Source organism: Pteropus alecto, unplaced genomic scaffold (genome assembly GCF_000325575.1).
Source record: "Pteropus alecto unplaced genomic scaffold, ASM32557v1 scaffold185, whole genome shotgun sequence".
Lineage (NCBI taxonomy): Eukaryota > Metazoa > Chordata > Mammalia > Chiroptera > Pteropodidae > Pteropus > Pteropus alecto.
The window spans coordinates 10,853,522-10,871,508 of record NW_006438088.1 but is presented as its reverse complement, the minus strand read 5'-3'; the positions used below and the strand labels follow the sequence as shown (position 1 = coordinate 10,871,508).

Sequence of the window (17,987 nt, the reverse complement as noted above, 5' to 3'; positions counted from 1 at the left end):
CTATGTAACAGAAAACCATTTCTAGGTTACTACAAAACTGATTTTATAACCCAAAATATACTTATGTGAATACAAAACAGAAAACTTGATAAACAGTTCTTCCTCAATAGACATCTGTGTACTTATTTATTTGCAATAGTCCATATAGAGATTCTGGGTCAGTTTAAAAAGTAAATAATCATAGGAGAATCAAATATTTTTCTCCTGTGTTTATCTTAAAAGAGCTTCCTTTTATATACAAAGAAAAGTACTGTGCTAGTTTTATCCTTGATGTGACAATTAGTTGCATGACTTTCCAATGAATACTAAAAATTAAATATAACACACTGGGAAGTTATTACTTATATGATAAGAAAAAGGGTGAAAAAAAAGTTCAAGAAAGAAGGATTCAAAACAAAAGGGAGAAAAAGGTGTCAGAATGTCAATTTAGTAACTAGGAAATAAGAAAAAGGTAAAATAAAAAAAAAAAAGAAAAGTTAAGCAAAGTGTTCTATACAGAAGTGAAACCCTAGTTCTTGGCACTCCCTGGTAAGAAGATCCATAACCAAGAAAGCCAACCAAAGACTTGAGAATGCAAAAGGACAAAACATCCACGAACATCAGATCTTTCAAAAACAAAAAAAGAGTAAAATGGTAATTTTAAATGTTTTTTATTTTACATCACTTAGAATGTAATTACAATGTTATTTCTAGTCCTGAAATGAAATATTAATGCATTTGATCATAATGCAAATCAAAATGGCTTTGCATCTCAAAATTAGTATGTGAACTAAAAAATAAACCAAAAACACTTAGCATATATAAGGCAGTAGTTAGTCAATGAACAGTGGTTGGTGCAGAATATGCACTTAATGCAAGCAATCTTTGTCACTAGAGTGTATCCATGAACAAGCAGCCACTGTCTCTAACAAGGGCTAATAGCCAAAGGTAGAAGGAGCAAACGGGTCTTCTTGGTTCCAGCCTCTAAATTTCAGACTGTGACACTTCCTAGGTCAACAGAGCAAGTACATACCATATACATGCCTGAGACCAGTAGCCATGACAAGTAAAATAGGAAAACATTAATTTTCCACTAAAAAACAAACAACAAAAAAACCTCATAAATGGTAGTTGTAATCCTAAGCAGCCAACAAAGGGAGATCTAATTCATTTTACAAGATCTACTATGTGACTTAAAAAGAATTGTTATTTCCGCTTGAAAACTGGTTATAAAAGAAGGTACCATACAATTCAACTTCAATATTGGTTAAGTAAGTACTTGTAGAGTCATGTGCAAAGTGGACCACTTGTGTAGCACTTACTCTATCAGATATTATTGTTAGTTCCAAACAAACTCTTAGAACACAATTCACTTCTTAGTTGGAGACTGCCTATATATAAATCCAGTTGAGTCATATATTAATAGTTTAAAATTATTGAAATGTTTGATCAAGGTTCAAGACTAGAAAAACAAAATCAGTAGTTGGGGTAATTCAAACTTTAAAATCAATCATAAAGTATGTGATTTATATGATCTCCTAAGCATTAGTATGATGCAAAATGAAATATGCAATTAAAAATAAAACCTGAAGACATCAAAAGAAGGTGTTTGGTCAAGAACAATGAAGACATAATGCTGGCCTAAGTTTTCCCACCAAAACAGTGACTATAAACATCATACATAGCTAAAAAGATTAGAATGTCATTGTGAAAATAAACAGAAACAAGAAATAGAAAAAAAAAAAATTATCAAAAGTACAGTGAAGTAGCTGCCAGAGAAAATATTTCTTTACTGGGAAATAGCCAGCTATTTTATTTTTATTAAGAAGTAATATTTTAGACACTTTTTTTTGCAAGAAATACTAATAATATATCAGCATCATCTTATGCAAAAGACTATAATTTCTAATTAGCAATTTTTCTTGGTATTCCTGATTCCTAGAAAATATGAATTATAAATTAAAGTTGGTCAGATGTTATTCTAAGCATTAGTAATTCCTTTCATTCTTCTTATTTAATTCTCTAGGGCAATAGTTCTCTTGTAGAAGTAATACATAAGAATCACCTAGGGACTATTTAAAAAATACACATTCCCAAATGCCATACCTTAGAGACTGACTGACCCTGTCTCAAGTGAATCTACAATACCTGTCTTTTGAAAAAATTCCCCCAGTGATTCTGATTGCTAGGTGAAGAAAATGCTTTAAGCGATGAATTACATACTTGTTCTACTGACATAAGAGCTCTTATTTGGTCTGCCATTGCTGAAACTTTGATTTTAGCACACACAGCTATCAGCAGCAACAAGAAAAACGCCACATTTATCTCATTATAGTAAAAAAAGTTAGAGATCTGATAAAATTATCTATTCAAAGAACATGCAACTATATTTGAAAATACTTTCTATATATTTATTTTAAAGTGTGCATTTAGGACAAATGGTTTTGAAAATGTATAAAAATAATTTATGTATTAATCCAATTTGAATATTTACATGGTCCCTTTAAAGAATTTTCATTTTATTTTCAACAAAAATGTATTTCAACAATTCTACAGTATTCTTAAGTCAGGAATGTTAAGATTTTCTAATAAAAAAATGTTAGTATCTGCCTACAGGAAAAAAATGAGAATGATATCACTAATATTTTAAAATATAATTGTGTCTCAGCTATGCTATGCCACGTATAAGAAAAATCTTCATTACTAAACTATAATAATCTTATGTGATGGCATTTCATTTAAGAACGAAGCACAAAAATATTTTATAAAAGAAAATGTCTCATTATAATAAAGTTGAATGATTCAGACAAAAATACTGTATCTGAGGTTTGATTTCACAATATCAAGTTTCCATATGCACTTTGTAAACATACACCATTATTATAGTCTATCAACTTAAATAAAGCCAGTTATTGCTAAGAGTAAAAAAAAAGAAATTCCAGTGCAAAAATACATACCAACTAACTTAAGACAATTTTAATATAAAAATCACAGCTTAAATCCCATAATATAAAGTAATCCTATAAAGACTTTAAGTTATTTTAAAATAAAAAGCTCTACAACAGTTATCAAGTTTTCCTTTTGTTACTATTCTCTAGTAAAAACTTTCTTTTGATTAGCTTTTACAATGTCATCAGGAGATGCTGATTTGAAGTCAAATGGTGTTATTGTTATAAGAGGGCTTATTTCTTTGTCCTTTACATCTTGAACTTGTCTACTATAAAGAAAGGTCTTGTAGAGGTCAAGGGTGCGTCGCTTGCAACTTTTCAATGGGTAACGTAGACACAGTGTTGAAGCAAAAGCTGAAGGTCTAGCAGCAAGGGCTTTGGTCCAAGACAAAGAAAAAGGTGGTTCCCTATTCAGAGAGCCTTTACTGTTTTTCTTATTATCCCTGGCAGAAATGAAATTCTTCTCTAGCTTCGAATTTAGAACTTTAGTTTCTGGTGTTGGAACAACTGATTGGTCTACCACAGGTTTTGGTACAAGATCTGGGGATTTTATAAGGACACTGAGATCAATATTTGAATCTATTCCAGGTGACCTCATTTCAGATAAACTGAGCTTGAAAGAATCTTTCTTAATCTGAGAGTTGTCTATGTCAATTGTTTCTGCAATCAAATCAGAAAGTGACAAATTCTCAAGGTCTCTTGTAGGGGAAGCTTTATGAAATGCCAGAGATGATAGAGATCCTGTTAGTTCTGATATTCCAGTTGAAGACTGATACCGATTTGCTAGTTGTGACAGGGGAAAGGATCCTAAACTTAGATCTGTGAAACTGGCAGGTGACTGGTTACAAAGATTAGATAAAGTAAAGTACTGGCTTGGATTGTTTTCTTTGTGGTCCTGAAACAGTTCAGCTAGAGATGGACCTTCATATTGGCAAAACTGCAAATTGTCATTTTCTAAAATGTAATTCTTTGCACTTTGTTCAACTGAAGAAACATCTCCAATTTCAGTTATTTTACGAGCATTTAAATTATCAAGAGCCACATTTTCCAATGAGCTAGTTGGGAGGAAAGGATTATTTAAACTTCCTAAACTGTTTTGTACTGGAATGTTTTGCAAATCAGGTAGTGAATTATTTTGAATAAATAAAGAGTTATTAGGTGTCGTGCTCCTCATCATTAAGGATTTTAAATCCGGTATTCTTTTGAACGCAGACTCATCTTTGGAAACACATTCGGATGCATGAGGTCTTAACAAATCAGCATCTAGACTCTTTGAAAGGTTTTCCAGACTATCTGTGGATGATAATCTGACTGATGGCTGACTTTTATCAGAATCTCTTGGCATATCATCCATTAGGTCAGCTAGTGACAGTTCTTGTGTTAACTTACATGATTCTAGTTTCTTTTCACTTTTAGGTCTGTATAGTTTCCTTTTTTTCAAGAGTAAATAGTGACTTGGTACAACTGAGGAATTATGATATAATCCATATTTTGCTACTGGACCAAAAAAATCAAATGGTTTGCTACTGCAATCCAAATGTTTAGGGGACTGAGGACAAGAGCTTTGAACATTATCAGCTGAAACTTCAGAGGAAGGTAATAAGACGCCTTACCTTACAAGAGCCATTAATTTTCAGATGAATAGGTTCACATATGCAGAAGACAGTCACAGCAACCAAAAGGAAACATGAAATGAGGCATTTAATTACTAAATGTTTCTTTTGATTACGACATGAATAAAGTGATACTTGATCATTATTTAATAAAAAGGGAACACTCTAAAAAATAATAATAAAGAAATTTTACCTTCTTTTAACCACCTAAAGTGACTTCACACTTTGTTCACTGATATATACAAATATAAGTACCAAGTTAGTCAATGTTCTAATTTCCAAAAATTTTATGTAAGGTTTTAACATTTAAATTATAGTCAGGATTATCTCAAATTCGAAATGTCTAAAAGACCAATGGAAAGAATTAGGTTCATCTTCTGTATTTTTAATGTATTAAAAACAAGGAAACACCACCCTATAATTTCTACCATGATCTAAGATAAACTATTAATACAGATGACATATAATATACTCATTCTCAGACTGGTCAGTTGAAAGTACATCCCTCATAAATTTTTTAAATTTAAACAGGAAAAAAAAAAAAAAAACCCTATTTCATGGTAGCGGACTTCATGTAACTTTGTTGTGGCAAAACTCGAGTCCTCAGCTTACAGGAAATATCAACCCCGTTAACAAATCACTATGCTCCTACTGACAGATCTCATAACAATATAAAGGTACCTCAATTCCCATTATATGTCAAATAAATTCCAAATTAATCTCAAATGCCACAAATTTAACATTAAAGAGCTGGCTATAAAATGCAAAAGTAGTATTAATTATGATATAATAATAAAACAAAATTACATTTATCAATACTATAAGCCCAAAGTTTTTTTTTACATTAATTGTCAAGCTATATTAATTTCCGTCTCCTGACCCATCAGAGTTAAAAAACAACAATTAAAAAGCCCTCTAAGCTACTAACAAGAAGCACAAAGTATTTTATTTTTAATCTGATTTTATTTCCCCTATATCCTGTGTTATGAAAACAAGCAGGGAAATAATCAAAACACAGATTTTCACAGCACTCAGCTTAAAAATTCATAAACTAGAAAATCAATTGATGATAATCACGTTATTGTAACATGCAAAATTCTCTCCACGTTTTTTACCAGCTCTAGCAAATCAAAGTCTCCTTTCAAGTGTTAACTATAAAACAACTAAACAGAACAAGTAAAAGCATACCTTTTACTATCTTTTCTGTAGCTATTGCTCCCTCATTCTTGACCTTCAAATTCTGCATTTTATCTTGCTCCAGAACCACTGACAGAGCCTTCTGCACATCAAACTTGTTCTTCAGAATTACTTCAATCAATATGTCATCTGGCACAGCATCTCCAAGTACCTCTCTCATGTGATCAAGGCATGAATAAAGACGAGCTGGAACACACAACAATAATTCAAAGCTATACTGAATGGTGTCATGAAAGAACTCTCAATCTTTAAATGTGAAAAAAAGAATTTGAAACTACAACAGGATGTTCAACTCTCCTTTTTCCTTGGCAAAACTTATAATGATTATATTTTTATGCACAATATACCTATCTTCCCTTATTAGAGGAACATTTTCATTAATTAAGAAATCGCTATAATAAATGTCTCCTAAATAATACTAATGCTTAAAAAATGTAAATTGTATACAGAAATATCTATTTTCAGTCAATGATAATGATTATGTTTGCACTGATGATGTTTTACATGTGTACAAAGGGAGGGGTATGTATGAAAATATTTCTAACTTGTTAGTGAGCCCAGTTAAATCACTCATTACATATATTTCTTAAATTTCTTAAATTATTACTACTTTAAGTTTTATTTTAGGCTAACTTCGGTTTGCCCCAGCAAACTAAAATCATCCTTTTTAGGGCATGATAACCTAATATAAAAATGCCATGAAAATAAGGAAGTCCAGTAGATTAAAAAGAATGACATTCATTTTAAAAATACTAAATTTATATCTGGAAATCTAAAATCTTTAAGAATTTTTATTTTCTGATGACTACGGTAATTATTTATAAAAAGTTATTACTAATAATATTCATTAATGATGTAAATTCCACAAGAGCAGAGACTTTATATCCCTGGATCCTAAAATAATAGCTGGTAGAGGCCACTGAATAAAAATGGATAAATGTATTAATTTTGTTATAGCACTTGACAGTTTTCAAAATGTTTCATATCTTTTTTAATCCTCATAATAACTCTATGACCTAGATATATCGGGCAAATTCTAATTCATAAAGATATGACTGAAAATTATGGAACTAGACCCAAGGACAACGACAACACTTTCTTTAAAAACACAATCAAATACTATTGTGAAGTTTATATAGCAGCAATCAAAATAGAACTCAGGTTTTCAGACTCCCTACTCTATGAAACCATTTCACATAATGCAATTTATATTGCCTCTGATACGCCTGCATGTTGAACAGAAATCTACTGGCAATCCCATCTCTTTGTTAAAAATAAAAAAGTATTTGATATTTTTCCACTGCCTTCTTTTTTAATTAGTCATAAGCCACATAACATTTCAGTCAATGACTGACTGCATATATGATGGTAGTCCCATGAGATTATAATGGAGCTGAAAAATTCCTATTTCCTAGTGACGTTGCCATCACAAGGTACTAGAGCAACCCATTACTCATTTGTTTGTGGTTATGCTGGTGTTAACAAACCTACTGTGCTGCCAGTGGTATAGTACATATAGTTAAGTACTTGGTAATGATAATAAAACACTATTTTATTGGTTTATGTATTTACTATACTATACTTTTTATCATTACTTTAGAGTGCACTCTACTTATGAAAAACAATTTGCTGCGTTCTGCTGTGTTATGCCAGCAGCAGCCTCATATTTATTTACCATGTCTCGATTTAATATTGTGTTTTGTACAGTAACATGTTGTAAAGGCTTGTGGCCTAAGAGCAATAGGTATACAACGTAGACTAGGTATCTAATAGGCTATACCATTTAGGTTCGTGTAAGTGTACTCTATGATGTTCACACATTGATGTTCATTCACCTAACTACGCATTTCTCAAAACATAACCCCATCATTCAGTGGCACATGACTGTATTAAAGAAAAATTTCTCAAATATTTGGGTAATTCTGCTTTGCTTAAGGTCAAGATTATTTTTAGGCTAATAAGCTATACTTGGAAAATTATACCATACCTATTTCATAAATACATGAATTATTGAAACTGGAACAGAATACTTAGTATAGCTTAGAAAGGCCTGTTCCAATTAATTAGAGCAACTATTTGGAGTCAAGCTGTCTTGGTTCATAATCCAATGCCACTTACTATAAGCTGGTACAACCTTCTCTATAAAATGAGGACAATAACTGGCCCACCTGATAAGGTTGCTGTGAAGATTAAATATGTTAATATATGAACATTTAGAACAGTACCTGGAAAGCATTTAGTAACAGTTAGCTACAATCATTATTATTGTTATCATGCAATTACTTACATACATCAGGTGGGAATGATTAACTTTCAATCTCAAACATAACTTTGAATTTCATACCTTCTTAACGATTCTGAGGCATAACAGAAAAAGTGTAAGACTTCTACTTATTCCTACCCTCTCACCCCACAGTAACAACTACAATACTTTCTTCAAACTACAATCAAAAACTATTAAAGAGTCTACATAGCAGTTCCTCTACAGACTTTTATCCAGATTATAAAATGTATTTACAGTTGATATTTTGATTCTATATCTGTTGTTTCCCTTTAGGCTTTCTAATTTTGTCTGCTTGTGCTTTCTCTCCATTTTTCTTGGTTTGGTTAACAGTTGATATATATTTAACTGATTTATTCAATGATGGGGTCTCAGATTCTTACATTTCCTCTGTTTTCAAATTAATTGCTATAAATTTTCAGTTTATAAATGCCTATAGAACAAAGTCACACTGGAGAATGAGCAAATCAACTCAGCCCTGCACTCCACTAATAACGACTGCATTACTGTTATGCCTGGCCATTTTAGTTCTGCTACACTGTTCATCAATCTACAGCTTGAGTAATATGTTTGAAACAATGTCTGAAATTTATTTACAAAAGATAAAAGCCAAAATACAAGTATTTTTGTTGAAATGTGTAAGAGAATTGAAAAGAGGCAAACTCAGAACCAATGGCATTACTATTTACAAGTTCTGTCTTGAAACTTAATTTACATGGATATGACTAATCAGGACACTTGTATAGTTACTTTGGACTTAAATTAAAAAAAAAACACCACCCTTATGGAACCTAACGTTTTATAAGGAAAATAGCTTCTGTAATCTAATCGTAAACTCTACATAGAGCTTATAAAACAATAAATATTGCTAAAAACAAATCACTGAAGCTTCTCTCATAAGAAGATGAAGATTCAAGAATTCCAGTTACTAAATAATTGCCATATATTTATATAATCATACACTCCACATAAAATATATTTAAAATGTAAATTTTATTAAATATAAAATTTATTATTAAATTTTCCTTGATGATATAAAATGCATTTGTGCCATTACTACCCACAATCACTATTATGAACTATCACAAAACTGATAAATTCTAGTATATTATTAATCATTTTCAGATAAGAAACATAGATAGACTTTACTATACCTTGATCAATTTCACTTAGCTGATGATTCAAAAGAGAATTGGAGGATTCTGTCAGATCTTCATAACCATATCCTTCTACAGGCTCAACAACAGGTTTGTCACGTCGTGAGTAAATAAACTGAGCAGCTAGAATATAAAATATAAAAGAATGCTATAGTACAGCCATTTCTCATTAATTTTTTTTTTTTACAAACAAAGTAAAAATTAGGGATTCTGGCTTACTACCTACAGCCATTTACCCACATTCTATAATAATAGATAAAAACAAAGACAAAACATATCATACCCTAAATCCTGCTCGAATGTCCTTGCTATTCATTAGCCTCTTATTTCATCTTCCTTCTTTCCTTCTATCTCCAAAACAATTCCCCTGAGTTTATTTTCTCCAGTTTTCAAAAACAATCTTTCCCAATAACGCATGCTTGCCTACTACTTCATCTTCTTTGAAATTTTCTCTTCTTTGGTACAAATAATTTAAACCTTATATCAAACTTGCTTATTTGCATAAAGAAAATACTAAAAACAGAGTAAGCTTTCAATTTCCAAAAATTGCTAATTTTTCCTGAACCCAAAAGTTATCAAAATCATAGATCTTAACTTTTGAAAAGCTCATACTTTCAATCACACACTGACACTGTTTAACAGTGTCATATACTCGGAAAGCTTTGACTTTCAGACATTAGTCTATGCTAGTCTGCAGGACCAGCGGTGTCATCACTCAGTATGTAACTTGGTATTACATATTTCATTAAAAGGAGAAAAGACAAAATGTCAAAGTACCAATATATGCCTGAGTATCATATACAAAATATAAGTGATCAAAGGAGAAAATCATCATGTATGCCCAAAGTGTTGACTCTTCTGCCTCAACTGGATGCCCACTGAACTCAATTTATGGAGACTGTGTTCAATTGTGAAGGAACAAAACTGAAGAATAACTTAAGAAGGATAGAAATAGTAATACAGGATTCTAAAAGCAAGGTATTCTTAGGAATTTCATATTATTTAGCATTCTGGAAGAACATATAACATGCAAGTCTATTGCTTAGCATTCCCACATCTGACTTTTGTGCATGTTTTCAGGAAGGCACAAACTATGAAAGGAAAACTACATTGAAATTTTAAAGATAATGCATACATAGACAATAGATAATACAATTGCTTAAGTGTAATACCTATACTCAGAAGGCCATGGCACTAAGTGCTATCTATTTGTAGTATAAATTAATGATGGCCTTATAGATTAGCAGGCAAGGCAAAGAAGAAAAATGTAATGACATATTTTAAAAGCCAGATGAGTAGTACAGATAACAAGTGCTGCAGAAGCACAGAAAATTAAGTAATCATTGAAGACTAGAGCAGTTATAATAAAGAAGGGAAGAACATCAGAAAAACTGAAGAGGCAGAAGACATCTTGGACATCTGTGTTTCTAAGAAAAATATAGAGCAGTTGCGAGAATTCAATCTATTCTGCTATAATGCATGTCTCCTTAACCAAACTAGTTCATACCAAATGATAAATAGTGGAATAATGAAGGTATATTATTCAAGTTGCTTTGGTTTATGAGATTCCCCACGCCCCCAACAATGTTTTGTATCACTGCATAATAGCAGCAGGTACAAAATGCAAAAACACCAACCAGAGACGATTACACTGTAATATACTGTAATATACTGTAATAGCACCGCATTCTTCCTCTTGGCTCAGTTTGGCCACATGTCCTATCTTTGTGTGTGCTCATTGCTTGATTTGCAACATTACCCCTTAACTCTTTCTTACACCTTTTTTTTATCAGGCTTTCACCATTTTTTTATTAGCGTTATGTTCTATATTTACTGGAATATTTATTAAGAAGCTAATGTACTGTTTCAAATATGCAAGAATTTTTATTAAGATGATTACTGTTTTTATTAGTACTTTACAGGTTGAGTGGTCTGTCATTATCCTATTTTTTCCTAGAAGTTTTGTTTTTTGGTATATAATTTTGAAGACCACAGAATTTTCCAAGAATGCACATATTATGTTATTTTTCCCCATCTTGTTCAAAGTGAATATAACACTGCTATTATAAAGTCAGCATGGCTAAACAGCAGAAGAGATATCCTACTTCATACTCCATAGAAACTCTAAGATGACTATTTTTTTCACATTAAAATCTCTGAATGAGGGAATGCATTTCAATCACATGGCATCTTAGCATTATGTAATACTCAGACTGACGGACGATTTTTTAAAAACTGGTATGTAAAATAATGGTATGTCTTAATCTGTGGCATTTTAGATTTAATAAAATGTGGTAGTATTAAAAAATGTATATTGGGTCATTTTATGCCTGGTGACTTATGAATTACTTTCCTGCCTCAAACAAACTATTCAGTTTTGCCTAAAAGTAATATACTTTCCCCAACTTCCGCTCATAGATCTCAACTGTGAGAAAAGCCTAAGATAAATCAAAAATTAAGTGAGGCAAGACCTTAGATACCTCCCTCAACAATTTTCACTTAGGAAATATTAACAGGGAAAAGGAAGCTGTCAATATCCCGGCTTCCATTCTAACTCCTAGGAACTGTTTTCTCGGGGAGGGGAGGGGAGGTGGGGTGGGATCCTACATCATACCCACACATGAACTCCACTCAGAAACCTAAACTATGGACATATTGTTTTGGAAGTACAAATCTGCTGAGGAGTGTGGAGAGGAAGAGCGAAAGAAAATTCCCCGGGGAAAATAGCTACTTAGAGGGGAGAAAAAGGAGGTCCAAATCTCTGAAGCTGAAATGAGAACCCAAAAAGGCAATAAATACAATAAAAAGAGTGAGAGAAAAGCAATGGTGAAAAAGAATATAAAATGCTATTCTTTTTTAAAAATGTAAATGCTTACAGAAAAACTGGACATCTATAGTGACTTTTAAAATTTAAGGCATTTTGACAAACATAGAAGTTTCAAGAATTCAAAATCTGACTCCAGAAACTGCCTAAATTTGTTTCCTAGACATCTTAAAATAAAAATCATGTGAGGCACTCATTACAGATGTGGCTTTTTAGACTTCTTTCCCTGGAGGTACTGATTCAGTGGTGCTGGAATAGGGCAGGGAATCTGCATTTTTAAAATCACTCCCAGCTGACTGGTATTACCAGGGAAGGTTAGGAAGCACTAGCCTACAAGTACCCCCTCCACCTGTCTCACCTGTAGTCTACTTTGTATTCTATTCATTCCATCATCAGTTACTTTCCTAAAATATTACCCCTTACTCAAAAACCTCCAATAAACTGACTCTACATGCCTAAAATTAAAACCTGACTTCCACAATTTGGCTCCTATTTTCTTTCCTAGCCCTCTTTCCTGCTGCAACTCCATTAATTCTGTAAGTCTTCCCAAACACACTTCACTTAGAGCCTACTGCTCCAGCACTGTTGTCTCCTCTATCTACAATGCCATTCTTACTCCCAAATTTACCAGTCCCAAACCCACCTCCTTCCAGAAGCCTTTCCAGACACCTTCAGGCAGGACTATTTCTTTACCCATCATACTGTTGCACAGTATGTTTTTTAAATGAGACTTGTAACTGACTGCCTCATATGACTCTAATTTATAAATTTATTAGAATAGGCTTACACATTGATGCTCAATAAAGATTATGAGTTGGAATGAACTGAATACGGATTACCACTGTGAAAGTAATCATATGAGGAGACCATTAGACTGAGATGGCTTTAATAACTTGGTGACAAATGGAAAACTAAGCTAGTAGATTCTTGTAAATGCCTCAGGATTAAGAATAACAACCAATCACAAAAAGTCAACTAGGCTTTCCCAAATAATAATAAACACTTAAGCTATAGCCAAGCAAACAACTTCCTTGCTTTGCTTTGTGTCTTCTCTATGAAAACCTTGCCCCTAGCTCCTGCAGTGGAGTGCTCCTAACCACTTGCAGTTTGGAGCTGCCTGATTCAAAATTGACGTTTCCCAAATAAACTCTTTAAAAAAATCTTAGCATGCCTGAGTTTATCTTTTAACACTCCTAATTATATTAGTTAAAACAAAATTCATAACTGTTCAAATAAATTGTTGTACATAGGCTCTTTCTGCTATCTCCAGCTCCTTGATGTATGTTCAATATTCATTATCAAAGTCAATCTTTCTTAAGGGAAAAAAAGCTGTAATGTTTAGAAATCACTTTTCCATCAGAAAAGTTGTAGTTAGTAGAGTTCAAAAAAAAAAATATTTGCTGATGAATTTTAGAAATTTCTAATTGACAGTCACTCCATTATCAGAATTCATTAGATCAAAAATATAATCTTCTGTCTTCAATAATATTAAATGCTTCTTTAAGAAAATATCCCGCTAAAACTTTTCATTTTTCTTTGAAAATCACTTGGAAAACAAACTACTAAAAAGGAAAAGTAAGTTTCTGGTCAGATATTGCTGTTATTTTATACAGTCATGCGCCACATAACAACAAGGATACATTCGGAGAAATGCGTCATTAGGAAATTTTGTCACTGTGTGAACATCAGAGTGTACTACACAAACTTAGATTGTATAGCCCACTACACACCTAAGCTGTATAGTAAACAACCATCGTATATGTGGTCTGTCATTGACCGAAACCTTGTTATGCTTGTTATGTGGCACAGGACCATACATGTTTTAAAAAATTAAAAAGTCCAAAACCACATGCTTTTGTTAAAATTACCAGTTTGTTATAAAAGGAACTCAAAACCATTTACCTATCTCTTGCTTTGATAAAGTTGGTTGACTTCTTGGTGTGTATAAAAGTAACTCTCAAAGAGTCATATTGTCCAGGACGTGAACCACATGCAAGACATATAGCAAGAGCTGTGAAAGACAGGGGTAAATTCTGACCTCAAGAAAACTAGGCCATAAATGCAAGTCTTAGAAAAACACCCTCAGAATGCCTGAACTTGTGTACTCTTAGCTCATTACTCAAGACTGAGTATGACTTAATCCAGATAAGACTAGATAAATAAATGAGTTAACCTATAATATTAAGATGTTTCTCTATATTCCCTCTCTTCATGAAGGTTTTCACCCTTATGCAAGCCACACTCAACCAACTTCCAATTCCTGTAGACCTTAACTCCTGTAATTATCTCTTGAACCTATTCCCAAATCTAATGCTACCACCCTCATCCTAAACAAATAGTTCTCAAAGCAAACCTCAGAATCCTCTAGAAGTCTTTTAAAACAGTAGCTGCACCCCACCCTCAGAGTTTTCGACTCTGGGATAGGGCCAAGGATTACTTTTCTAACAAATTCTCAAGTGATGCTAATGGTATATGGACCGCATTCTGAGAATTGTCCTAAAATATCTTCATCTCTTCTAGATCAGTTTAATAGTCTCCTCACTAATCTACCTACATCCACTTATGTACTGCCTTCAATCCAGTCTCTACTACTTCGAAGAGATCTTTTTTTTAAATCTAATTATCACAACTACATCTACTCAGTGTCATGAACATGCCATGCTCTTTAATCTGCTTAAAGTATGAGTAATGAATTTAGTGCTACCAGACATCATTGTTACCTAGTCGACTGTAATAGTGAACTATAGGAGCCCAATGGGGTTATTCCTAATCCCTACAATATGTGGTCTTTGAATCCCTGAATGAGCTTTAAAGGAATACTGATTAAGCCACCTCTCAGCTTCTGCTCCAGTCTTCTTTACTGTTTTGTGATGCTAGGGTTGAAGTCTCTGCAAAGCACATGTCTTCTTTGACAGCTGGCTCCCTTTTAGGCAGGTGCTAAAGAGATACTAGAAGGTCAGAGAAGACACATGCTCCTTTCTTTTTTGCTTCTTATCCAGACACTGTCACCCCAGTAATACTTCACCTTACAGAAGCAGTTTGTTCCAGTAACAGCAATCAATACCGGTTTGCAATTTTTCCAAAACTCCCAGAACCAAATTCAACGTGCCCCCATATACATCCCCCAGGCACCATGACTAGCCAGAATTCCCTCCTCAAAAGGCTGAATCCCAGCTTCACAGGATCCCTTTAGAGAGACAAGTACCAGCCATGCAGTGTCTCCCTCTTCCAGAGGTCTGAGTCACAGCTCTACAGTCCCTCCTCTGAACTTCAGAGACAAAGCAACAAAGTAGAACCCCCTCTCATCATAGGTCTAAGTCCCAGCTCCGAGAAGCCCCTCCAAAAGCTCTAAAAGGTTGGTTTCAACCTCGTTCACTTGTTCCACTAGGCTGGTAGATGCTTCCCGAGGTTACTACCTCCTTGATATTTTTTAGGTTGTCCATTTTGCATTTTTTTTGTTTTCTGATATCTAGTTAACAATTTTTTATATTAAATTCTCTCTGGCAAAGTACTTGGTACAAGTTCTATCTTCAGAATCCTGACTGGTAACAGTGTAACATTAAAGGAAGAGAAGAAAGGCCCTCATCAGTTAGGCCAAATGAGGAAAAAAGACCTAGCTGTGTTTCAGAGTAACAAGAAAAAACAATGACAGAAAGAATAGAAGTGCTAAGACATTTCTAGAGCAGGAGTCTCCAACCCCCGGACCAAGGATCAGTACCGGTCCATGGCCTGTTAGGAACCGGGCCACACAGCATGAGGTGAGTGGCGAGTAAGCGAAGCTTCATCTGTATTTGCAGCTGCTCCCCAGTGCTAGCATAGGAACCGCTTCAGTTCCACCTCAGATCAGGCATTTGATTCTCAGAGGAGCACCAGTCCCTGGTGCCAAAAAGGCTGGAGACCGCAGTTCTAGAGGATCAATGCCTTCATGAAGAAAAAGAAGTTCTAAAAAGTCAGAAAAGACATATTTGGTCTAAAAGTGGTACATGTTTACAGGACAGCTCAGGAGACAATAGTGTATTAAAGAAAAGGCAGACTTTGATGAATATTTTATATTAAACCTTTAACTTGTGGAAAATGAGTTTTATGAATTAGATTTACACTGTACATAACCATTTGATTGTACTCTTTTTAAGGCATAGTAAAATTTAGCAAGACTTTTTAACCAACTGTTTATATAGTAGATAAAATCTGAAGACAATTGTACTGTTAGAGAAATTAGTGAGAGAAAAGTCTGTATCAAAGATTGCCTTTGCTGGAAAGAACATATGAATGTTTGCTTTATATGGTGGCAAAGAAGAAATCTCTCAGCAGATTAGACAGAAGATGAAGCTCTGATGTGGAATTTGAACTCTAAGTCACTATAGCCCCATCAAAAGTCTCAACTATATGTATTTGATTTATTTACCAAATCGTTTAACAGTAGATAACTAAAGTACTGTATGAAGGGAATTCTATGCATAACACCTCAATGTTTCTAATATTCAAGAGATTCCTGAGAATATATAATTAACTGCTGTCTGCCTTCAGAAGTATTAGTTTTAGATAAAATTACCATTTTAGTACACTTTAGATTAATTGCATAGTGCAAATACTGGAAAAGCCACGGTTTTCAGAGTTTTCTTCAAACTGTTTAAAGCTAAATGATAGAATCAAAACTTTAAATTCTATTCTCGGATAAAGAAATTAATTTATTTACCTTTAAAAGTTAACATTTAATTACCTTTTTAACTGCTACATAACATTACAGTCTTATGGAACATTCTAGTCCTTGAATGACAATACTTAACATTTTTAAACATTCAAATAATGAAAATTAAACTATTTTTCTAAATTCACCTGTTGATGGTGAAATACAATAATCATCCTCTACAGACTGGCCATAGAGATCATCATCTTCAAAATCTAAAATAAAAACATAAGAGATTAATTCATTTACAAGATATTTTTATATTCTTAGTTATTAACAAGAAAGCATATGAATTCTTTCCAAAAGAAATTAAATTGTTCATCAAAATTAAAGGAACTTGGAATGTTCACTTTTCCAAAAAATTCTAAAAATTTTACCCACAAAGTAGGTATATTCATTTTTTAAATTAATTGAGTTTTATTAAGTTGTTTCAATTTTTCAACTCATGGATCAAAAATAAGCCCACAAACCACATATTTTGTCTTTCCAGTGTTGACAAAAATCCAAAATGCAATCTATCCATTTTTTTCACCAAATGCCCTCTATAACCAAAACATTTATTTTTCATACAACTGACTAGCACAGGGTATACAATCAGATCATAAAAGCAGTTTTTCTTCGTGTACAGCTAGGTAATCTCTATAAAAACCAGCTTATCCTAAACTCCCTTGTGGTCACTCTACTCAGGATAATTGGTCTTTTTTCCCACTGACTAGAATATCCTCTTTAACCAAATTTTTTTAAGGCTATTCCCTTCTCTTAGTTAAGGTTCCAACTCAATGTCACCTATTAACAGAAGTCTTCCCTGACCACTCTGGATAAAAAGCAGCAAGTCCTTCTGTCATTTTTACTCTCTAGCACACTCCTCCAACTAGACATCTTCAAAGCACTATACCTATTTCACTCTCTGAGGCTATAAGCTCTTTCTGAGTAAGACTTTGTGTAGCCAACTACCTGGCATATGTTTGGCACTAAATTAACATTTGTTTTATTATAAATAAATGAATTAAACAATTTAAAACTAAAAACCCCACAAAGAACATAAATACATTCGCATAAAGTATTTATTCATTCAACAAATACTAACACTATGCCAGAGACTATCAAAAACGTTTTGGGGTAGAAAAGTGAGTGACAGGCACATTCCCAAATCTCTACAAATCTAAAATCGAACAGTGAACAGATGAGAAAACGGACAATTACAAAACCATACGACAAGTGTTTAACGAGAAATACAGAGCAATTTGGGAACACATATATGAGCAATAAAAACAGAATTGGGAGTGGAATGGCTAGGGAAA

General features: G+C 33.2%; 1 protein-coding gene across 2 annotated transcripts in view; it reads right to left on the bottom strand.

The window, feature by feature from the left end:
- HBS1L (HBS1 like translational GTPase) overlaps positions 1-17,987 on the bottom strand; it is an 81,045-nt gene that overhangs the window by 60,508 nt on the left and 2,550 nt on the right. Inside the window, exons 2-5 of one of the 2 annotated variants that reach the window (XM_006915395.2) lie at positions 16,836-16,901; positions 9,173-9,298; positions 5,729-5,923; positions 635-4,535 (exon numbers count right to left, since the gene is read on the bottom strand). In XM_006915395.2, coding sequence (XP_006915457.1) covers positions 3,067-4,535; positions 5,729-5,923; positions 9,173-9,298; positions 16,836-16,901 — 1,856 coding nt within the window. In that variant the 3' untranslated portion in view covers positions 635-3,066. Of the gene's footprint in view, positions 1-634; positions 4,536-5,728; positions 5,924-9,172; positions 9,299-16,835; positions 16,902-17,987 lie in introns of those variants that run through there. The other variant, XM_006915394.2, reaches the window with a different exon arrangement.